This window comes from Hemiscyllium ocellatum, chromosome 38, assembly GCF_020745735.1.
Source record: "Hemiscyllium ocellatum isolate sHemOce1 chromosome 38, sHemOce1.pat.X.cur, whole genome shotgun sequence".
Classification (NCBI taxonomy): Eukaryota; Metazoa; Chordata; class Chondrichthyes; order Orectolobiformes; family Hemiscylliidae; genus Hemiscyllium; species Hemiscyllium ocellatum.
Window position 1 is genome coordinate 34368807 of NC_083438.1, and position 24564 is coordinate 34393370.

At 52.1% G+C, this 24564-nt stretch overlaps 1 protein-coding gene across 1 annotated transcript; it reads right to left on the reverse strand.

Moving 5' to 3' along the window:
* Window positions 1–2051: 2051 nt before the first annotated feature.
* On the reverse strand, window positions 2052–18725 carry LOC132833987 (fish-egg lectin-like). The gene is made up of 4 exons (XM_060852698.1): window positions 18620–18725; window positions 10200–10427; window positions 4454–4793; window positions 2052–2320 (listed from the first exon to the last, which is right to left on the reverse strand). The coding sequence occupies exons 1-4, from the start codon at window positions 18666–18668 to the stop codon at window positions 2179–2181; spliced, it is 759 nt and encodes a 252-aa protein (XP_060708681.1). The 5' UTR covers window positions 18669–18725; the 3' UTR covers window positions 2052–2178.
* Between the last annotated feature and the right edge of the window lie 5839 nt (window positions 18726–24564).

Below are 24564 nucleotides of genomic sequence, written 5' to 3' on the forward strand. Positions count from 1 at the left end.
TTCCCATAGTGTCCAGGGATGTGCAGGTTAGGGTGAATTAGCCATGCTAAATTGTCACATAGTGCCCAGGGATGTGCAGGTTAGGGTGGATTGGCCATGCTAAATTGTCCCATAGTGCCCAGGGATGTGCAGGTTTGGGTGAATTGGCCATGCTAAATTGTCCCATAGTGTCCAGGGATGTGTAGGTTAGGGTGGATTGGCCATGTTAAATTGTCCCATAGTGCCCAGGGATGTGTAGGTTAGGGTGGATTGGCCATGCTAAAATGTCCCATAGTGCCCAGGGATGTGCAGGTTAGGGTGGATTGGCCATGCTAAATTGTCCCATAGTTTCCAGGGATGTGCAGGTTAGGGTGGATTGTCCATGCTAAATTGTCCCATAGTGCCCAGGGATGTGCAGTTTAGGGTGGTTTGGCCATGCTAAATTGTCCCATAGTGCCTGGGGATGTGTAGGTTAAGGTGTATTGGCCATGCTAAATTGTCCCACATATCCAGGGATGTGCAGGTTAGGGAAGATTTGCCATGCTAAATTGTCCCATAGTATCCAGGGATGTGCTGGTTAAGATGGATTGGCCATGCTAAATTGTCCCATAGTGCCCAGGGATGTGCAGTTTAGGGTGGATTGGCCATGCTAAATTGTCCCATAGTGTCCAGCGATGTGCAGGTTCGGGTGGCCTGGCAATGCTATATTGTCCCATAGTGCCCAGGGATGTGCAGGTTAGGGTGAATTAGCCATGCTAAATTGTCCCATAGTGCCCAGGGATGTGCAGGTTAGGGTGGATTGACCATGCTAAATTGTCCCATAGTGCCCAGGGATGTGCAGGTTTGGGTGAATTGGCCATGCTAAATTGTCCCATAGTGTCCAGGGAATGTGCTGGTTAGGGTGAATTGGCCATGCTAAATTGTCCCAAAGTGTCCAGGGATGTGTAGGTTAGGGTGGATTGGCCATGTTAAATTGTCCCATAGTGCCCAGGGATGTGTAGGTTAGGGTGGATTGGCCATGCTAAAATGTCCCATAGTGCCCAGGGATGTGCAGGTTAGGGTGGATTGGCCATGCTAAATTGTCCCATAGTTTCCAGGGATGTGCAGGTTAGGGTGGATTGGCCATGCTAAATTGTCCCATAGTGTCCAGGGATGTGCAGGTTGGGGTGAATTAGCCATGCTAAATTGTCTCACAGTGCCCAGGGATGTGCAGGTTAGGGTGGATTGGCCATGCTAAATTGTCCCATAGTGCCCAGGGATGTGCAGGTTAGGGTGGATTGGCCATGCCAAATTGTCCCATAGTGTCCAGGGGTGTGCAGGTTATGGTGAATTGGCCACGCTAAATTGTCCCCTAGTGCCCAGGGATGTGCAGGTTAGGGTGGATTGGCCATGCTAAATTGTCCCATAGTGCCCAGGGATGTGTAGGTTAAGGTGGATTGGCCATGCTAAATTGTCCCATTTTGCCCAGGGATGTGTAGTTTAGGGTGGATTGGCTGTGCTAAGTTGTCCCATAGTGCCCAGTGGTGTGCAGGTTAGGGTGGATTGGCCATGCTAAATTGTCCCATAGTGCTCGGGGATGTGTAGGTTAAGGTGGATTGGCCATGCTAAATTGTCCCATTGTGCCCAGGGATGTGTAGGTTAGGGTGGATTGGCTGTGCTGAGTTGTCCCATAGTGCCCAGGCGTGTGCAGGTTAGGGTGGATTGGCTGTGCTGAGTTGTCCCATAGTGCCCAGGGATGTGCAGGTTAGGGTGGATTGGCCATGCTAACTTGTCCCATTGTGCCCATGGGTGTGCAGGTTAGGGTGGATTGGCCATGCTAAATTGTCCCAAAGTGTCCAGGGATGTGTAGGTTAGGGATGATTGACCATGCTAAATTGTCCCATATTATCCAGGAATGTGTTGGTTTGGGTGAATTGGCCACGGGAAATTGTCCCATAGTGCCCAGGGATGTGCAGGTTCGGTAGAGTGATAGTGTCGGGGATTGTGTCTGGGTGGTTACTCTTCTGATGGATAGTGCTGTGTCTCAGGGACAACTTCCGTCTGTTGAAGAAATGACAGTGGCTGAAACTGAGTCAGGGTCACATTTTATTTGCATGGCTGTAGACACAGGAACTGACACACAGAGGGTCTCCTTCTCAAAATCTCCACCACAATTCAGCCGCGGGTGACCCTCCGCACCGGAGTCAGCAGCACACTCCGTCAGCGGCATCGGAGAATATTGCCGTTCCGCTCCACCAGCCACATGATCCCGAGGTCGACAGACACATGCCGGAAGCTCCTCCGAAGGAAGTGCACTTTGACCCATCTCCTCCCTTCAGGTTTGCAATGACAAATGCCAATCCTGCAGAATGAAGGCAGGCGGGTCAACATCACGTCGCGGGTTTTACCCATCCCTCAGCCGAATGCTCGCGGAACCACGGCCGCACCGAAACGCCAGCGAGACGAATAACATGGCCAATCAACTCTAACCTAGACATCCCTGGGCACTATGGGACAATTTAGCACGGCCAATCCACCCTAACCTGCACATCCCTGGGCACTATGGGACAATTTAGCACGGCCAATCCACCCTAACCTACACATCCCTGGGCACTATGGGACAATTTAGCATGGCCAATCCACCCTAACCTACACATCCCTGGGCACTATGGGACAATTTAGCATGGCCAATCCACCCTACCCTGCACATTCCTGGACACTATGGGACAATTTAGCATGGCCAATCCACCCTAACCTGCACATCCCTGGGCACTATGGGACAATTTAGCATGGCCAATCCCCCCTAACCTGCACATCCCTGGACACTATGGGACAATTTAGCATGGCCAATCCACCCTAACCTGCACATCCCTGGGCACTATGGGACAATTTAGCATGGCCAATCCACCCAAACCTACACATCCCTGGGCTCTACGGGACAATTTCCCATGGTCAATCCACCCTACCTGCACATCCCTGAACACTATGGGACAATTTAGCATGGCCAATCCACCCTAACCTGCACATCCCTGGGCACTATGGGACAATTTAGCATGGCCAATCCACCCTAACCTACACATCCCTGGGCACTATGGGACAATTTAGCATGGCCAATCCACCCTAACCTGCACAGAGAAACAGCCGGATTTTTGTAGTCCCCATCCTCATATCGTCCTGGGACTTACCATTCCCGGGTTGATTGAAAGATCTGACATCTCCTGCTGTGAGAAGGCTTCAGAAAGATCCACTCGTTCACTGATGTGCTCCCCAATGAATTGTCACTCGTATAATACCTCACACTGACCCTCCGACAGTGCGGCGCTCCCTCAGCACTAACCCTCCAACAGTGCGGCACTCCCTCTGCACTGACCCTCTGACAGTGCGGCACTCCTTCAGCACTAACCCTCCGACAGTGTGGCGCTCCCTCAGCACTGACCCTCCGACAGTGCGGTACTCCCTCAGCACTAACCCTCCGACAGTGCGACACTCCCTCAGCACTGACCCTCCGACAGTGCAGCACTCACTCAGCACTGACCCTCCGACAGTGCGGCACTCCCTCAGCACTGACCCTCCGACAGTGCGGCACTCCCTCAGCACTGACCCTCCGACAGTGCGGCACTCCCTCAGCACTGACCCTCCGACAGTGCGGCACTCCCTCAGCACTGACCCTCAGACAGTGCGGCACTCCCTCAGTACCGCCCCTTGCATTATGTATGAGTGTGTTGGTGACACAGCTGGTGAGTGAGTGTGAGTTAGAGTGAGGCAGTGAGTGTGTCTCCCAGGATGTAACTGGAAATGTGTTGCTGGAAAAGCGCAGCAGGTCAGGCAGCATCCAAGGAACAGGAGAATCGACGTTTCGGGCATGAGCCCTTCATCAGGAATGAGGAGAGGGTGCCAAGCAGGCTAAGATAAAAGGTAGGGAGGAGGGACTTGGGGGAGGGGTGATGGAGATGTGATAGGTGGAAGGAGGTCAAGGTGAGGGTGATAGGCTGGAGTGGGGTGGGGGCGGAGAGGTCAGGAAGAAGATTGCAGGTTAGGAGGGCGGTGCTGAGTTTGAGGGTTGGGACTGAGACAAGGTGGGGGGAGGGGAAATGAGGAAACTGGAGAAATCTGAGTTCATCGAAGTGTGTTCTCTATCAGGAGAGATTGGATAAACCTGCCTTATTTGTGTGAGGGAAGTATTTGACCCAGAGGGTGGTCTCTGTTTGGTCATGGGGAGCTGGTGACGCAGCTTATGATTGGAAGGTTGAAGCTGCTTTTAGACAGACACACGGACAGGACAGGGAACAGCCGGATTCAGACGGTGGACAGGGTTAGTTTGGGACAGTATCACGGTTCACTCAGACACAGGTGGGCCGAAAGGCCTGCGTTTCCGAAAGGAGTACAGGCCGGACCTGTTCGTTCATGATCGAGGGCGCGTCACCTGCTTTCGGAACGGATCCCCTCCCTGTCCCGCACCCCCTCCCCCGACGTCGCCGCACCCGGAGTGCCGTACCTGCGAAAGACCCGACCTCGGCGGTCTATGCCGTAGACGGCGCCGTCTGTGCCGACCTCCACCATCAGGAAACGGCCGCCAACCTTCCGCCAGTGAGTCCCGGTGCACGACATGGGACGGACGTTTAACCGGCAGAAGACCTGACCGGCCGGATTGACCCCCCAGCAGGTTCGGGGACCACACGAGTAGTACTTCATCTTCCCCCGGATGACTTTGTACCTCGGGCTGTTGTGATTGGCCGCTGAGACGGCGGCCATCTTGTTGGAGCAGAAGACATCATTGCGTCTGTCCACTCCAACTAAAATCTGGTCCCCACCAGCGTCCACCTGGGTCAGCTCTCCTGTTGGGACGGGGAACACACGTTACATTCTCCTGAAGAAACAGGGCAATGGCCTTTTGATTATACACCTTTTGATTTTTTTTTGCACAAATCTTTATTCAGTTTCCACCACTAAGAAGAAAGGAGACACCCGGGTGGCCAGAGACAAGCAGTGCCCTTCACATCAAAGGGCAATGCTGTGTGATCAGACAGTGAAGGGGAGGGCAGGGATTAACTCAAAATAGAGTTGGAGGGGGAAATGATGCACTCCACTCCCTGCGGCACCCACCTCTCCCCGAACAACTCCAGGGTGTTGGTGGACACCGCGTGCTCCTTCTCCAAGGACACCCGGGCCCTAATGTAACCGCGGAAGAGGGGCAGGCAGTCGGCCCTCACGACCCCCTCCACGGCCCGCTGCCTGGACCTGTTTATGGCCAGTTTGGTCAGGCCCAGGTGCGGACCCACGAGGAGGTCTTCAGACCTGCCCTCCCTCCTCCGCACCGGGTGCCCGAAGATCAGGAATGTGGGACTGAAGTGCAACTAAAAGCAGAGGAGGAGGTTTTTGAGAAAATCAAAGAGGGAGTGCAAACGCCCACACCCAATATACACATGGTCCACGGACTCCACAGCACCACAGAACAAGCAGTTGGGCTGGGAGTCCGTGAACCACCGCAATCTGCGGTTGCAGGGGACTGCTGCGTGCAACACCCTCCACCCCAGATCCCCGAGAGAAAGGGGGAGGACTCCCACGTAGAGGGCCCTCCACTGGGGATCCCCACTGCCCAGTGGCAAATATACAGCTTTTGATCACACAGTCTCCTTCACCATCATTGGATCTTCCAGGGTCCCTCGCTATCACTCAGAAATGAGGCACTAAAGGGAAAAGCACATTGGGTGGCTCTGGGGAACAATGGACGAAGACCACAATGCATTTGGATGTGAACACAGGAGGTGCAGTTAGTGAGATAGCACTGACCCTCCGACAGTGCGGCACCCCCTCAGCACTGACCCTCCGACAGTGCGGCACTCCCTCAGCACTGACCCTCCGACAGTGCGGCACTCCCTCAGCACTGACCCTCCGACAGTGCGGCACCCCCTCAGCACTGACCCTCCGACAGTGCGGCACTCCCTCAGCACTGACCCCCCATCAGTGCGGCACTCCCTCAGCACTGACCCTCCGACAGTGGGGCACTCCCTCAGCACTGACCCTCTGACAGTGCGGCACTCCCTCAGCACTGACCTTCTGACAGTGCGGCACTTCCTCAGCACTGACCCTCTGACAGTGCGGCACTCCCTCAGCACTGACCCTCCGACAGTGCGGCACTCCCTCAGCACTGACCTTCTGACAGTGCGGCACTCCCTCAGCACTGACTTCCTGACAGTGCGGCACTCCCTCAGCACTGACCCTCTGACAGTGCGGCACTCCCTCAGCACTGACCCCCCGACAGTGCGGCACTCCCTCAGCACTGACCTTCTCACAGTGCGGCACTCCCTCAGCACTGACCCTCCGATGGTGCGTCAATCCCTCAGAATTGGAGGTGTATTGGACAGCGAAGAGGGTTACCTCAGATTACAACAGGATCTGGACCAGATGGGCCAATGGGCTGAGAAGTGGCAGATGGAGTTTAATTCAGATAAATGCAAGGTGCTGCATTTTGGGAAAGCAAATCTTAGCAGGACTTATACACTTAATGGTAAGGTCCTAGGGAGTGTTGCTGAACAAAGAGACCTTGGAGTGCAGGTTCATAGCTCCTTGAAAGTGGAGTCGCAGGTAGATAGGATAGTGAAGAAGGCGTTTGGTATGCTTTCTTTTATTGATCACAGTATTGAGTACAGGAGTTGCCTTTCCAAAATGCAGCACCTCGCATTTATCTAAATTAAACTCCATCTGTCACTCCTCGGGCCATTGGCCCATCTGTTCGAGATCCCGTTGTAATCTGAGGTAACCCTCTTCTCTCTGGTTTGATTAGATTCCATTCCCTACAGTGAGGAAACAGGCCCTTCGGCCCAACAAGTCCACACCGACACTCCGAAGAGGAGTAACCCACCCAGACTCATTTCCCTCTGACTAATGCACCTAACACTATGGGACAATTTCCCATGGCCAATCCACCCTAACCTGCACATCCCTGGGCACTATGGGACAATTTAGCATGGCCAATCCACCCTAACCTGCATATCCCTGGGCACTATGGGACAATTTAGCATGGTCAATCCTCCCTAACCTGCACATCCCTGGGCACTATGGGACAATTTCCCATGGCCAATCCACCCTAACCTGCACATCCCTGGGCACTATGGGACAATTTAGCATGGCCAATCCACCCTAACCTGCACATCCCTGGGCACTATGGGACAATTTAGCATGGCCAATCCACCCTAACCTGCACATCCCTGGGCACTATGGGACAATTTAGCATGGCCAATCCACCCTAACCTGCATATCCCTGGGCACTATGGGACAATTTAGCATGGCCAATCCACCCTAACCTGCACATCCCTGGACACTATGGGACAATTTAGCATGGCCAATCCACCCTAACCTGCACATCCCTGGGCACTATGGGACAATTTAGCATGGCCAATCCACCCTAACCTGCACATCCCTGGACACTATGGGACAATTTAGCATGGCCAATCCACCCTAACCTGCACATCCCTGGGCATTATGGGACAATTTAGCATGGCCAATCCACCCTAACCTGCACATCCCTGGACACTATGGGACAATTTAGCATGGCCAATCCACCCTAACCTGCACATCTTTGGACTGTGGGAGGAAACCGGAGCACCCGGAGTAAACCCACACAGACACGGGGAGAATGTGCGAACTCCACACAGACAGTCGCCCGAGGCTGGAATTGAACCTGGGTCCCTCATGAAATCGTTCCCTCATTTGTTGCCTGTTGCCGATGTTGTTCCTGCTCTGTTAAAAGGACATTGGCTGGTTCTCTTATGGGTGTGATCAAAAACTGACGTTCCCCACCGAGAAAGCCCAATTCGGGTCAGCCACGAGGTGCCTGACTCTGGGATGGGGTCCTGTCCGTCCCGCCATTAATGCCTGATGGAGTCATGATGAAGGTTTGAACCTGCACTGAGGAGGAACACCCAAAAAGGCAGGTGGTTATTCGAGTGTCGTGGATGATGTGACACTGGGACACGTCGCGGGGGTTAATGGGAGATTACCCGAGGTAATGGGAGATGCTGAAAATGTGTTGCTGGAAAAGCGCAGCAGGTCAGGCAGCATCCAAGGAACAGGAGATTCGACGTTTCGGGCATAAGCCCTTCATCAGGAATGAGGAAAATTTGTCCAGCAGGCTAAGATAAAAGGTAGGGAGGAGGGACTTGGGGGAGGGGCGATGGAGATGTGATAGGTGGAAGGAGGTCAAGGTGAGGGTGATAGGCCGGAGTGGGGTGGGGGCGGAGAGGTCAGGAAGAAGATTGCAGGTTAGGAGGGCGGTGCTGAGTTCGAGGGATTTGACTGAGACAAGGTGGGGGGAGGGGAAATGAGGAAACTGGAGAAATCTGAGTTCATCCCTTGTGGTTGGAGGGTTCCCAGGCGGAAGATGAGGCGCTCCTCCTCCAACCGTCGTGTTGTTATGGTCTGGCGATGGAGGAGTCCAAGGACCTGCATGTCCTCGGTGGAGTGGGAGGGAGAGTTGAAGTGTTGAGCCACGGGGTGGTTGGGTTGGTTGGCCCAAGTGTTCCAGAGGTGTTCCCTGAAGCGTTCCGCAAGTAAGCGGCCTGTCTCCCCAATATAGAGGAGGCCACATCGGGTGCAGCGGATGCAGTAAATGATGTGTGTGGAGGTACAGGTGAATTTGTGGCGGATATGGAAGGATCCCTTGGGGCCTAGGAATGAGAGATGGCCAATGTGCTGCAGAATGTTAGAGAGGGTTTCTGACCATCCTAGAGTAACCTTGTGAAGGCTATGAATCAGTGAGCAATAATAACACTGCAGATCATGAGCAGGAAAGTACCCAGGAGATGCTGCATTCTCACCTGTCTACCTCAAAAAGCCAGACAACATCGAAAAAAAAAATTGAATCCTTTTGAAATGCTGATGTACAGTGCAAATTCCATCCACAGACTGCAGAATGAAGAAACAAGTATTTGAAGTAACACGTGAAAATAAAATCTAAAGAGTGGGAACAAAAAATGCTCGGAGATTGGCCGTTTGGTCAGAACTGAAAAGCCATCGGCCGTGTGGAGGGCAGCAAGAAGAGAGAGAGAGAGAGAGAGAGAGAGAGAGGTCGAAATGTGTGGAGAGATTAGTTGGTTGATAGGAGCTACAGGTGCGTGCGTGAGAGGGGTAGTGCAAGACAGATGAGGGTAATGGAACAGGACAGACAGACAGACAGACGGAGGATGACTGACCTGCTAGGATACAGACAGACAGAGACAAAGACGGAGGATGACTGACCTGCTAGGATACAGGCAGACAGAGACAAAGACGGAGGATGACTGACCTGCTAGGATACAGGCAGACAGAGACAGAGACGGAGGATGACTGATCTGCTAGGATACAGGCAGACAGAGACAAAGACGGAGGATGACTGACCTGCTAGGATACAGGCAGACAGAGACAGAGACGGAGGATGACTGATCTGCTAGGATACAGGCAGACAGAGACAAAGACGGAGGATGACTGACCTGCTAGGATACAGGCAGACAGAGACAGAGACGGAGGATGACTGACCTGCTAGGATACAGGCAGACAGAGACAGAGGGTGACTGACCTGCTAGGATACAGGCAGACAGAGACGGAGGATGACTGACCTGCTAGGATACAGGCAGACAGAGACAGAGGGTGACTGACCTGCTAGGATACAGGCAGACAGAGACGGAGGATGACTGACCTGCTAGGATACAGGCAGACAGAGACAGAGGGTGACTGACCTGCTAGGATACAGGCAGACAGAGACAGAGGGTGACTGACCTGCTAGGATACAGACAGACAGAGACGGAGGATGACTGACCTGCTAGGATACAGGCAGACAGAGACAGAGTGTGACTGACCTGCTCAGATACAGACAGAGACAGACAGAGGGTGACTGACCTGCTCGGATACAGACAGACAGAGACGGAGGATGACTGACCTGCTAGGATACAGGCAGACAGAGACGGAGGATGACTGACCTGCTAGGATACAGGCAGACAGAGACAGAGGGTGACTGACCTGCTAGGATACAGGCAGACAGAGACAGAGGGTGACTGACCTGCTAGGATACAGGCAGACAGAGACGGAGGGTGACTGACCTGCTAGGATACAGGCAGACAGAGACGGAGGGTGACTGACCTGCTAGGATACAGGCAGACAGAGACAGAGGGTGACTGACCTGCTCGGATACAGACAGACAGAGACAGACAGAGGGTGACTGACCTGCTCGGATACAGACAGACAGAGACAGACAGAGGGTGACTGACCTGCTAGGATCGCCCAGGAGCCATCAACCTGACGATAAAGTACCTGGTCCCTGCCTGCTCCCCAGACCCCTGTCGCACCCACAGTGACGTGGCGCAGATTCCCTGGAACTCTGGCCCAGGAATCGCTCCTTCTGGTGAAGACATTCCCTGTAAAATCCACCGCGTACACCTGGCCATTGCTCGCGTCGATTTGTTTCATCCGCCCCCTGACTTGTCTGCAGATGAGGGCTTGTGGACAAAGAGAAAGAGAGGAAGAGAGAGATCGTTTGTTCAAAAGCATCGTTCCCCCATCATTTTTTAGCTTATATTACTCACAGTGTGGAAACAGGCCCTTCGGCCCATCAAGTCCACACCGACCCGCAACCCACCCAGACCCATTCCCCTTCCCCTAACACTACGGGCAATTTAGCATGGCCAAGTCACCTGACCAGCACATTTTTGGACTGTGGGAGGAAACCAGAGCAAACCCACGCGGAGAATGTGCAAACTCCACACAGACAGTCCCCTGAGGTGGGAATTGAACCCGGGTCTCTGGCGCTGTGAGGCAGCAGTGCTAACCACTGTGCCACCCACACATAATTCAGAAGCATACCTCATAGATCTTTCCCATGGGACCACGCAGACGAGAGACACACTCCCTGGCTAACATTTACGGGAGAAGGGAGCAGAGGATTGTGATGGGGAGTTTCAATGTGGAAAGACAGGAGGGGGTATCTGGAAAGGTTGCATGGATTAGATGGGCCAAATGTCGTGTCTCCTAGCTGTGGCGCTATCTATCTGCGATTTTGGATTTTGAATAAGTGGCATATGGGTTTTTCCATCTGTCTGAAGGGAATAGAGTGTAAAGGTGGGGGTTTAGGAGGAGTAACAAGGGCAACAGGCAGGTGAGTAAGGCATTGGCGTGGACAAGTTGAGCAAAGTAACCCAACTCTCTCAATCCTGAATCGATTGTTAATTTGAGATCCCTGTAGATTTATAGAATGTTGGTATCTCGGGGGATAGGGGATGAATAGGAGGGTAGTGAATGTCAAACAGACTCGAGAGGCTGAATGGTCTCCCCCGTCCCTGAGCGCCGAGGGTCAATCCAGGTCATTCTGTTGGATATTGTCTTCCGAACGTTCCAGAGCACGGATGTGGAGGTCACTCTGTGCCTGAGAACACAGCAGTGAGGAAAATATTGCCCACCTCGGAGCAAACAAGGGCGGGCTTTCACTGAGGGGCAAATAAATCAAGGGGTTAGTTCCTGCCTCATGCCAAAATTACCATCGTCCCGTTGCCTGTTCAACCCTGAGGGACTCTCTGTGAACATCCAGGAGGAGGCAGACATCAGCACAGGCAGGCCCCAGAGGGTCAGGGAGGGCTCAGGGAGAGGTCAGGGGGTTTAGGGATAGAGCCAGGGTGTCACGGATGGTTAGGGAGGGGTTAGGAGGTCAGGGAGGGGTCAGAGAGGGTGAGGGAGGGGTCAGTGAGGGTGAGGAAGGGTTGGAGGCTAAGTGAGGGGTCAGTGAGGGTGAGTGAGGGGTCAGTGATGGTGAGTGAGGGTAAGTGAGGGGTCAGTGAGGATCAATGAGGATTCAGTGAAGGTGAGTGAGGGGTCAGTGAGTGATCAGTGAGGATTCAATGAGGGTGAGTGAGGGATCAGTGAGGGAGAGTGAGGGGTCAGTGAGTGTCAGTGATGGTGAGTGAGGGTGAGTGAGGGTGAGTGAGGGGTCAGTGAGTGGTCAGTGAGGGTGAGTGAGGGGTCAGTGAGGGTGAATGAGGGTGAGTGAGGGGTCAGTGAGTAGTCAGTGAGGGTGAGTGCGAGGTCAGTGAATGGTCAGTGAGGGTCAGTGCGGAATCAGTGAGAGTGAGTGAGGGGTCATTGAGTGGTCAGTGAGGGTGAGTGAGGGGTCAGTGAGGGAGAGTGAGGGGTCAGTGAGGGGTCAGTGAGGATTCAGTGAGGGTGACTGAGGGGTCAGTGAGGGTGAGTGAGGGTGAGTGAGGGGTCAGTGAGGGAGAGTGAGGGGTCAGTGAGGGGTCAGTGAGGGTGAGTGAGGGTAAGTGAGGGGTCAGTGAGTGGTCAGTGAGGATTCAGTGAGGGTGAGTGAGGGGTCAGTGAGGGGTCAGTGAGGATTCAGTGAGGGTGAGTGAGGGGTCAGTGAGGGTCAGTGAGGGGTCAATGAGGGGTCAGTGAGTGTTCCGTGGGGGTCAGTGAGGGGTCAGTGAGGGGGGGTTAGTGCGAATTTTCCCCTTTGATCCCACAGTTGAAGATATTCCTGTCGGAAATCAGGCACCATTCCGGACCCCACCCCCATCAGTCGTTAGCCCCCATCATTAGCCCTCACTCCTTAACCCCCAGGGGATTGTAGCCCAGTCTGTCCAACCCTCTCCTAACAGGACACCCCTCACTCCAGGTATCAATCCAGTTCCCCTCCTCTGAACCAGCTCCAAGCCCTTCCTTACAGAAGGAGACTAAACTGCACAGAGTATTAGGGATGCGGTCTCACCAATACCCTGCAGAACTGAACAGAACGTGTGTACTTTAACGTCCAATTCCTCACCTTCAGATGCCAGCACCTCACTCAGAACCTCCAGGCCAGGCCTACACTGAGCAAACAGGATGGTTTGGAACGACAGAGGAAGGATCAGCAAAGCCAGTCTGTCCACACCATAGAGATGTACAGCACGGAAACAGACCCTTCGGTCCAACCCGTCCATGCCGACCCAGATATCCCAACCCAATCTAGTCCCACCTGCCAGCACCCGGCCCATATCCCTCCAAACCCTTCCTATTCATATACCCATCCAAATGCCTCTTAAATGTTGTAATTGTACCAGCCTCCACCACTTCCTCTGGCAGCTCATTCCATACACATACCACCCTCTGTGTGAAAAAGTTGCCCCTTAGGTCTCTTTTATATCTTTCCCCTCTCACCCTAAACCTATGCCCCTCTAGTTCTGGACTCCCCCACCCCAGGGAAAAGACTTTGTCTATTTACCCTATCCATGCCCTACATGATTTTATAAACCTCTATAAGGTCACCCCTCAGCCTCCGACGCTCCAGGGAAAACAGCCCCAGCCTGTTCAGCCTCTCCCTGTAGCTCAGACCCTCCAACCCTGGCAACATCCTTGTAAATCTTTTCTGAACACTTTCAAATTTAAGTCAAAAACAAACATCCAACCACATCCTACCCCTCCTCAAAGTTTCAAAAAGCTGAGCGATTTGATTATCAAAACGTTGGAATAATGAGGGGAGAGTGCGGGAGAGAGAGGGAGGAGAGAGGGAACTGTGTGTGTGTGTGTGTGTGTGTGTGTGTGTGTGTGTGAGAGAGAGGGAGGAGAGAGGGGAGTGTGTGTGTGCGAGAGGGGAGTGTGTGAGAGAGAGGGAGGAGAGAGGGGAGTGTGTGAGAGAGAGGGAGGAAGGAGAGAGGGGAGTGTGTGAGAGAGAGGGAGGAAGGAGAGAGGGGAGTGTGTGTGAGAGAGAGAGAGAGGGAGGGAGGAGAGAGGGGAGTGTGTGAGAGAGAGGGAGGGAGGAGAGAGGGGAGTGTGTGTGTGAGAGGGAGGGAGGAGAGAGGGGAGTGTGTGTGTGAGAGGGAGAGGGAGGAGAGAGGGGAGTGTGTGAGAGAGAGGGAGGAGAGAGGGGAGTGTGTGAGAGAGAGGGAGGGAGGAGAGAGGGGAGTGTGTGAGAGAGAGGGAGGGAGGAGAGAGGGGAGTGTGTGAGAGAGAGGGAGGGAGGAGAGAGGGGAGTGTGTGAGAGAGAGGGAGGGAGGAGAGAGGGGAGTGTGTGTGTGAGAGAGAGGGAGGGAGGAGAGAGGGGAGTGTGTGTGAGAGAGAGGGAGGGAGTGTGAGAGAGAGAGGGAGGGAGTGTGTGTGTGAGAGGGAGAGGGAGGAGAGAGGGGAGTGTGTGAGAGAGAGGGAGGAGAGAGGGGAGTGTGTGAGAGAGAGGGAGGGAGGAGAGAGGGGAGTGTGTGAGAGAGAGGGAGGGAGGAGAGAGGGGAGTGTGTGTGTGAGAGGGAGAGGGAGGAGAGAGGGGAGTGTGTGAGAGAGAGGGAGGAGAGAGGGAGGAGAGAGGGGAGTGTGTGAGAGAGAGGGAGGGAGGAGAGAGGGGAGTGTGTGTGAGAGAGGGAGGAGAGAGGGGAGTGTGTGTGAGAGAGGGAGGAGCGAGGGGAGTGTGTGTGAGAGAGAGGGAGGGAGGAGAGAGGGGAGTGTGTGTGTGAGAGGGAGGAGAGAGGGGAGTGTGTGTGAGAGAGGGAGGAGCGAGGGGAGTGTGTGTGAGAGAGAGGGAGAAGTTTTCTGTTGAAGAAACACCAAGGGAGGGTAGGGCCGGGTTAGGGTGGCCGTGTTGGAGGGAAGGGCTGGGGGGAGCGCGAGCGAAGCAGGGCAGGGGTGGGGTCAGAGAAGAAATAGATTAACATGTCCCAACCTTCACCTCCTGGTCATCAGGTTAGCTGGTGGGTCACCGGGTTAGCTGGTGGGTTATCGGGTTAGCTGGTGGGTTATCGGGTTAGCTGGTGGTTCATGGGTTAGCTAGTGTGTTATCGGGTTAGCAGGTTGGTCATTGGTTAGCTGGTGGGTTTTTGGGTTAGCTGGTTGGTTATTGGGTTAACTGGTGGGTCATCGGGTTAACTGGTGGGTCATGGGTTAGCTGGTGGGTTATCGGGTTAGCAGGTTGGTCATTGGTTAGCTGGTGGGTTATCGGGTTAGCTGGTGGGTCACCGGGTTAGCTGGTGGGTTATCAGGTTAGCTGGTGGGTTATCGGGTTAGCTGGTGGGTCATGGGTTAGCTGGTGGGTTATCAGGTTAACTGGTGGGTCACCGGGTTAACTGGTGGGTTATCGGGTTAACTGGTGGGTTATCGGGTTAGCTGGTGGGCAGTGTCTCTCAGACAAGAAACAAGGGAGTGAATTGGAGAGAGTTTTCACAGAGAGAGAGGGAGGGACAGAGTGAGGGGTGCGGGGAGAGAGCAATTGTGTGTGCGAGAGACAGCACGGTGGGAGAGAGAGAGAGAGAGAGAGAGACAGACAGACAGACAGAGGGGAGAATGTGTAAGAGAGATAGAGAGAGGTAGGGGAGAGAAAGAGGTGAGTGTGTGTGAGAGAGAGATGGGGAAAAGAGAGAAAAAGAGGGGTGATTGAGTGAGTGACATGGATTGAGAGGGGGAGAGAGAGATGGAGTCTGGGAGAGAAATAGAGAGAGATTGGGGAGAGAGAGAGGGAGGAATGTGGGAGGGAGAGAGAGTTGGGGGAAAGAGAGAGACAGAGGGAGGTGGGTAAGTGAGAGAGATGGGCGTATGTGTGCAAGATAAGGAGAGGGAGAGAGAAATAGGAGAGTTGGATGGAGAGAATGTGGGTAGTGTGTGAGAGAGAGAGAAAAATGGGAGAGCAAGAGGGGAGTATGTGAGAGAGAATTGGGGGGGAGAGAGAGAGAGAGGAATGTGGGACATAGAGAAAGCTGGGCAGTGTTTGGGAGAGGCAGAGAGGGATGTGTGGGGAAATTTGGGGGAGACGTGTATGTATGTGTGTGTGTGTGTGTGTGGCGGGGGTGTGGTTGTGTGTGGGTGTGTATGCATGTGTGGGTGTGTATGTGGGTGTGTGCGTGAGGGGTGTGTGTGGGTGTGTATGAGCCTGTGTGTGTGTGTGTGTGTGTGTGTGTATGTGTGTGTGTTTGTGTGTGTGGCGGGGGTGTGGTTGTGTGTGGGTGTGTATGCATGTGTGGGTGTGTATGTGGGTGTGTGCGTGAGGGGTGTGTGTGGGTGTGTATGAGCCTGTGTGTGTGTGTGTGTGTGTGGGTGTGTGTGTATGTGTGTGTGTGTGAGGGGTGTGTGTGTATGTGTGTGTGTTTGTGCGTGGGTGTGCGCAGGTGTACGTGTGTGTGGGGGGGAGGGTTGTGTGTGGGTGTGTATACATGTGTGGGTGTGTATGTGGGTGTGTGTGTGAGGGGTGTGTGTGAGCCTGTGTGTGTGTCCGTGTGTGTGAGGGGTGTGTGTGTGGGGGTGTTGTGTGTGGGTGTGTATGTGTGTGTGTGTGTGTGTGTATGTGTGCGCGAGACGGGTGTGGGTGTGCCTGTTTGTGTGTGTGTGGGGGTGTGGGGTTGTGTGTGAGTGTGTATGTATGTATGTGTGGGTGTGTATTGGGTGAGTGTGTGAGGGGTGTGTGTGGGTGTGTGTGTGGGTGGGTGTGTATGTATATGTGGGTGTGTGTGTGAGTGTGTGTGTGACTGTGTGTGTGTGTGTGTATGTATGTGTGGGTATGTATGTGGGTGTGTGTGTGAGGGGTGTGTGTTTGCCTGTGTGTGTGTGTGTGTGTGTGTGTGTGTGTGGGGTGTGTGTGTGTGTGTGTGTGCGTGTGTGTGTGCGCGCGCGCGTGTGTGTGTGTGTGGTGTGTGCGCGCGCGCGTGGGTGTGTGTGTGTGCGTTGTGTGTGTGTGGGTGTGTGTGTGGGTGTGTGTGTGTGAGGGTTGTGTGTGGGTGTGTGTGTGGGGGGAATGTGTGTGTGGAGGGGTTGTGTGTGTGGGTGTGGGCGTGTATGTGTATGTGGGTGTGTGTGTGTGTGTGTGTGTGTGCGCGCATGTGTCTGCTTGTGTGTATATATGTGTGTGTGTGTGTGGGGGGGGTGTGTGTGTGTTTGTGTGTGGTGTGTGTGTGTGTGGGTGTGTGTGGGTGTGTGTGTGTGTGTGGTGTATGTGTGGGTGTGTGTGAGGGTTGTGTGTGTGGGTGTGTGTGTGGGGGGGGGATGTGTGGGTGTGTGTGAGGGTTGTGTGTGTGGGTGTGTGTGGGGGGGGGATGTGTGTGTGGAGGGGTTGTGTGTGTGTGTGTGAGAGAGAGAGAGAGATAGAGAGTGTGTAAAGAGAGTTTGAAAGAGATTGTGAGAGACTGTGACAGAGACTGAGTGAGAATCAGAGATAAAGCCAATGGGACAGGGCAGGAGAGAGAGGGAGAGAGTTGAGTGTGGGAGTGAAGAGAGAACGAGAGAGAATGAGAAAGTGTGAGAGTCAGAAAGGGTGCAGTGTGAGAAAGAGAGACAGACTGAGAGAGTGAAGGGCGTGGGGAGAAGGTGAATGTTGAAAGATAGAGGGAGAGAAAATGAGAGAGACAGTGAGAGAGGGTGAAATGTGAAAGTGAGATGGTGAGAGAATGCGAGAGAGAATGAGAGTGGAAGAAAGGATAGTGAGAGATAGAGACAAAAATGGGAAAAATGAGGAATGAGGGACAGGGGAGAGAGACAGATTAAGAGAATGTGTTAGAATGAGAGAGAGAGAATGTTGAGTGTGAGGGAATGACAGAGAGGGACTGGGAGATACTGAAAGTGGGAGAGAGTGAGACAGAGAGAGAGAAAATTAGACTTGAAACACAAGGCAGAGTGAGAGACAGTGAAAGACAGAGAGACAGAAAGAGATAGAGAGAGAGAAAAACATTGAGAGAGGCAGAGAGAGAGAGAGACTGTGAGAGAGGCAGAGACGGAGGAAGATATTGACAGTGTGAAAGAGAGACAGAGAGAGGGAGAGAGACAGTGACAGGGAGATGATGTGGAGGAGCCGGTGTTGGACTGGGGTGTACAAAGTTAAAACTCACACAACACCAGGTTATAGTCCAACAGGTTTATTTGGAAGCACTAGCTTTCGGTGCACTGCCCCTGGTCAACCACCAGATGATGGAACAGCAATCCGAAAGCTAGTGCTTCCAAATAAACCTAGTGGATTCTAACCTGGTGTTGTGTGAGTTTTAACTTCATGACAGAGAGAGAGAGAGAGAGAGAGAGAGAGGTAGAGAGAGACTGTGATGGTAGAGACACAGAGAGAGACAGAAACACAGAGGGACACAGCGAGAGACAGAGATAGAGGCAGTGTGTGAGAGAGAGAGGGATAAAGACAGACAGGGAGAGGTAGAGAGAGACTGTGAGGGATAAAGACACAGAGAGAGAGAGAGAGACAGAGGGACACAGTGAGAGACAGAGATAGAGGCAGTGTGTGAGAGAGGGATAGAGACAAACAGAGGTAGAGAGAGAGAGAGGTAGAGAGAGACTGTGAGAAATAGAGACAGAGAGAGAGATAGAGACACAGAGGGATACAGTGAAAGACAGAGATAGAGGCAGTGTGTGAGAGAGAGAGGGATAGAGACAGATATACTGTCTGTGTGTGTGTGTGTGTGTGTGTGTGTGTGTGTGTGTGTGTCAGAGAGAGAGTGAAGAAAATAGTAGCACTAAATAGAATAGCAAGAGACCATGCAAAACAGAGAGAAAGATGTTGAACGAAAGAGTGAAAATCAGAGGCGTCAAGTGGGTGGAAGATTCCAGATCACAGAGTCTCAGGAAAGTAACCTAGACCGAGAGGGTGAAGGGAAAATGAATACTGAGGGTATCAGGGAGAACCCTCACAGCACATTCACGATTAAAAACACAGTCCCTGAACATTTTGAGAATGGCAGAGGGAAAAAATGTGACTCACCCCATGAGCAGACAGGGACCAGGAACAAGAGGAAGACACCAAGTCTCATTATTCACTGAAATGTCCTGGTTACTGGGAATGCTGCTGCTGTACAGTGTCCCGAACACAACGCAGCAGCACTATTTATGAAGAAATGCAAGTGTTAACACACCCAGAGACCAGTGGAGGGCCCGTTGACAAATCTATCTGAGGAAATTTCAAAAGAATTACAGATTGGGGATGACACAACTCACCACCTGAGGAAGAGGAGCTCAGTGACATGAAAAAAACACGTAGTGTGAAAATAAGGCCCCAAACATTAATGGTTCATCAGCACCAAAGTGACACAGGTTCCCACTGTCGGAGGGTCAGCGCTGAGGGGGTGCCGCACTGTCGGAGGGTCAGTGCTGAGGGAGAACCGCACTGTCGGAGGGTCAGTGCTGAGGGAGTGGGCACTGTCAGAGAGTCAGTGCTGAGGGAGTGCCGCACTGTCGGAGGGTCAGTGCTGAGGGAGTGTCGCACTGTCGGAGGGTCAGTGCTGAGGGAGTGTCCCTCTGTCGGAGGGTCAGTGCTGAGGGAGTGCCGCACTGTCAGAGGGTCAGTGCTGAGAAAGCGCCGCACTGTCGGAGGGTCAGTGCTGAGAGAGCACCGCACTGTCGGAGGGTCAGTGCTGAGGGAGTGCCGCACTGTCGGAGGGTCAGTGCTGAGAGAGCGCCGCACTGTCGGAGGGTCAGTGCTCAGGGAGTGCCGCACTGTCGGAGGGTCAGTACTGAGGGAACGCCGCACTGTCGGAGCGTCAGTGCTGAGGGAGTTGGCACTGTCGGAGGGTCAGTGCTGAGGGAGCGCCGCACTGTCGGAGGGTCAGTGCTGAGAGAGCGCCGCACTGTCGGAGGGTCAGTGCTGAGGGAGTGCCGCACTGTCGGAGGGTCAGTGCTGAGGGAACGCTGCACTGTCGGAGGGTCAGTGCTGAGGGAGCGCCACACTATCAAAGGGTCAGTGCTGAGGGAGCGCCACACTATCAAAGGGTCAGTGCTGAGGGAGTGCCGCACTGTCGGAGGGTCAGTGCCGAGGGAGTGCTGCACTATCAGTGGGTCAGTGCTGAGGGAGTGTCGCACTGTCGGGGGGTCAGTGCTGAGGGAGTGCCGCACTGTCGGAGGGTCAGTGCCGAGGGAGTGCTGCACTATCAGTGGGTCAGTGATGAGGGAGTGTCGCACTGTCGGAGGGTCAGTGCTGAGGGTGTGCCGCACTGTCGGAGAGTCAGTGCTGAGAGAGTGCCGCACTGTCGGAGGGTCAGTGCTGAGGGAACGCCGCACACAGAACATAAGAACTCGGAGCGGGAGTGAGCCATCTGACCCTCCAGCCTGCTCTGCACTTCAATCTTTCTGGGTGCTCAGTTTCTCTTCCCTGCCTGCTCACTGTAACCCTCAATTCATGCACTGTTCAAAAAATATCTCCCTTCACTTTAAAAACTTTTACAGACATAACATCAACTACTTCCCTGGACAGGGATTTCCACAGATTCACAACCCTCTGGGGTTCTCTATCCATTCCGTCGGAAACCTGCTCCCTCTAATCTCGAGGCCATTCCCTCCTGTCCTCGTTTCACCCGCCAGTGGAAACATCCTCTCTTGCTTCTATCTTGTCCTTTCCCTTCATAATGTCATATGTTTCTGTAAGATTCCCCCTCTCTCTTCTCTATTCCAGTGAATATAATCCCAGTTCACTCAGTCTCTCCTCATAAGCCACCCCCCTCAACTCCAGGATCAACCCAGTGCACCTTCTCTGTCTCCCCCTCCAGTGCCAGGACATCCTTTCCCAGGTGAGCACACAGTACTCCAGGTGTGGCCTCAGCAGCACCCTGTACAGCTGCAACATAACCTCCCTGTTTTTAAACTCAATCCCTTTTGTAATGAAGGGCAAAATCCCACTTGCCTTCCTAATTGGACCTGCACACCAACCTTCTGTGATTCATGCACAAGGTCACCCAGATCCCTCTGCACAGCAGCATGCTTTTACCGTTTAAGTCATAGTTCTTTTTACTGTTCCTCCTCCCAAAATGGACGACTTCACATTTACTGACATTGTATTCCCTCTGCCAGACCTTTACCCACTCACAAACTATTTTCCTTTGTAAAGTTGTCTGCTCGCTTTGCTCTGCCACTCATCTTAGTGTCGTCCGCAAACGTTAACACCCTACACGTGGTTCCCCAACGCCAAATCATCTGTATAAATTGAAAATAATTGCGGTCCCAACACCGATCCCTGAGGCACACCACTCATCACTGATTGCCAGCCAGAATAGCACTCAGTTATCCCCACTCTTTACTTCCTGTTAGTTACCAATCCTTTATCCACGTTAATACTTTACCCCTAATGCCATGCATCCTTAGCTTACACAGTAGCCTCATGTGTATCTCCTTGTCAAAGGCCCTTTTGGAAATCTAGGTACGCCACATCCACTGGGTCCCCGTTCTCCACCTTGCTCATAATGCCTTCAGGGAATTCCAAAAGATTTGTCAAACATGACCTACCCTTCACGAACCCATGCTGCGTCTCCCCAACTATTTATATGGCGGTGCCCTGCTATTTCTTCCTTGATAATAGACTCAAGAATCTTTCCCACTCACGAGAATAAGGTCTATAATTCCCTACCTTTCGTCTACCTCCCTTTTTAAACAGTGACGTCACATTTGCTGTTTTCCAATTGGCTGGGACTGCTCCAGGGTCCAGTGAATTTTGGAAAATTACCACAAGTGCACTTGCTATTTCTCCTGCCATCTCTTTCAATACCCTGGGATAGAATCCATCGGGGCCAGGAGACTTGTCTATCCTTAGTTCCGTTAGCTTGCCCAACACTACCTCTTCTGTAATAATGATCGTTTCCAGCTCCTCACCTACCTTCGTCTCTTTGTCAATTACTGGCATGTTATTAGTATCCTCCATTGTGAAGACCGATACAAAATACCTGCTCAATACCTCAGCCATTTCATCACTTCCCATGACTAAATGCCCCTTCTCATCCTCCGTATGTTTACTTTAGCCACTCTTTTTTGATCTATGTATTTATAGAAACCTTCGCTTTCTGTCTTTATATTGTGGTAATTCTTTCTCACATTTTATCTTTCCTTTATCGCTCTTTTTGTGGCTTTCTGTTGACCTATAAAGTGTTCTCAATCTTCTAGTTTCCTGCTGATTTTGGCCACTTTGAATGCCTCCTCTTTCAATTTGATAGCCTCCCTTATTTTCTGAGACAGCCATGGCAGACTACCCCTTTTTCCTGCAGTCCTTCCTTTTCACTGGAGTATACTTTTGTTGAGCATTTTGAAAAATTTCTTTGAAAGTCCTCTACTGCTCGTCAATTGTCCCACCATAAAGTCTTTGTTTCCAGTCTACTTTAGCCAACTCCTCCTTCATCTGATTGTCATCTCCCTTATTTAAGCACAGGACCCTGCTATTGGATTTTATCTTCACATTCTCCATCTGTATTCTAAATTCAACCATACAGTGATCACTCCTTCCAAGAGAATCCCTGACTATGAGGTTAATTATTCCTGTCTCATTATACAGGACCAGATCTAGGATAGCTTGCTCCCTCATCAGTTCCATTACGTACTGTTCAACAAAACAGATACACTCAACAAACTCCTTCTCAAGGCTACCCTGACCGAACTATTTCGACCAATCGACATGTAGATTAAAATCCCCCATGACAATAGCCATACTATTTTTGCAGACCTTAGTTATTTCTTTGTTTATTGCCCACCCCTATCAATTACACCTATCAGTGACCTTCTTTTCTTAGAATTTCTCATTTCCACCCAAATGGATTTGACCTCATGCTCCATAGAGCCTGTATCTCAGCACTGCCCTGATGTCATCCTTAAATATCAGAGCTACACCACCTCCCTTACCTTCCTGTCTGTCCCTCTGAATTGTCGAATACCCCCCGGGTCTTTAACTCCCTGTCTGTAACCATGTCTCTGTAATGGCTACTATACATTCCTAATAATTTACGCCGCTAACTCATCTACTTTGTTACGAACGCTACGAGCATTCAGGTAAAGTGCCCTTATGCTAGTGTTCTAACCCTCATGATTTCCAACATCTCTAATAATATCTCCTGAGGTAACCCTCCTTTTTGCTTTTTTGACAGTCTGCCTTGCAGTTAAACCCTCCCGCACATGTGCTGCTTACATTTTTTATTTAACATCATACTCCCTGTCGTTTTCCCTTTCCCTTCCCGCTGACTCACTAAAGTCCAGTTGACCACCCTATTTATCCGTTTTGCAAGAACGCTGGTTCTGGATTGGTGTCCCATCGGTACAGATCCTCCCCCACCCCCCCTAGTTCTGAAACAGATGCCAACGCCCCATGTAATGAAACCCCTCTTTTCCACACCCCTCCCTTAGCCACCTGTTTACTCCCCCAACTTTCTTATCCCTCTGCCAATTTGCATGTGATTCCGGCATTAATCCGGAGATTAGACCCCCAAGAGGACATGAGGGACAGATTCTAGATGAGAGTGGTGCTGGAAAAGCACAGCAGTTCAGGCAGCATCCGAGGAGCAGGAAAATCGACGTTTGGGACAAAAAGCCCTTGAGGGACAGATACCAGACCTACTGCAGAGTTTACAATTGTCAGCAAGCTTGTGTTAGATCCCTCATGGCACAGGAGTGATTATTAACGTAGAATTCAGTTAGAAGTATGTGGCACGTTTTGTAACTCTCTCGATTGTTGAGACACCCTAACTGTCTCTAACCGGCTGAGAGTTTGGCAAGTGACAGAACGGTTGGGAGTTTGCAACTGTACAGTGCATGGGGTTGCAACATAGAGTCAGAGAGATGTACAGCACAGAAACAGACCCTTCGGTCCAACCCGTCCATGCCGACCAGATATCCCAACACAATCTAGTCCCACCTGCCAGCACCCGGCCCATATCCCTCCAAACCCTTCCTATTCACATACCCATCCAGATGCCTCTTAAATGTTGCAATTGCACCAGCCTCCACCACTTCCTCTGGCAGCTCATTCCATACACGTACCACCCTCTGTGTGAAAAAGTTGCCCCTTTTATATCTTTCCCCCCCTCACCCTAAACCTATGCCCCTCTAGTTCTGGACTCCCCGATCTCAGGGAAAAGACTTTGTCAATTTATCCTATCCATGCCCCTCATAATTTTGTAAACCTCTATAATGTCACCCCTCAGCCTCCAACGCTCCAGGGAAAACAGCCCCAGCCTGTTCAGCCTCTCCCTGTAGCTCAAATCCTCCAACCCTGGCAACATCCTTGTAAATCTTTTCTGAACCATTTCAAGTTTCACAACATCTTTCTGATCGGAAGGAGACCAGAATCATATTTATCTGAATTAAGGTCCATCTGCCACTTCTCAGCCCATTGGCCCATCTGGTCCAGATCCTGTTGTAATCTGAGGTAACCCTCTTCGCTGTCCACTACACCTCCAATTTTGGTGTCATCTGTAAACTTACTACCCATACCTTCTACGTTCACATCCAAATCATTTATATAAATGATGAAAAGTAATGGGCCCAGCACCGATCCTTGTGGCACTCCACTGGTCACAGGCCTCCAGTCTGAAAAACGACCCTCCACCACCACCCTCTGTCTTCTACCTTTGAGCCAGTTCTGTATCCAAATGGTTAGTTCTCCCTGTATTCCATCAGATCTAACCTTGCTAATCAGTCTCCCATGGGGAACCTTGCCGAATGCCTTACTGAAGTCCATATAGATCACATCTACTGCTCTGCCCTCATCAATCTTCTTTGTTACTTCTTCAAAAAACTCAATCAAGTTTGTGAGACATGATTTCCCATGCACAAAGCCATGTTCACTATCCCTAATCAGTTCTTGCCTTTCCAAATACATGTACATCCTGTCCCTTAGGATTCCCTCCAACAACTTGCCCACCACTGAGGTCAGGCTCACTGGTCTATAGTTCCTTGGCTTGT

Coding starts and splice junctions, on each gene's coding strand:
- LOC132833987 (XM_060852698.1), bottom strand. CDS start 18,668: ATGAGACTTGGTGTCTTCCTCTTGTTCCTGGTCCCTGTCTGCTCATGG. Junction 4,794..10,199: donor CTCCTGGGCGATCCTAGCAG/GTCAGTCACCCT, acceptor CCGTCCCAACAG/GAGAGCTGACCCAGGTGGAC. Junction 2,321..4,453: donor CGAGGTCGGGTCTTTCGCAG/GTACGGCACTCC, acceptor TTCATTCTGCAG/GATTGGCATTTGTCATTGCA.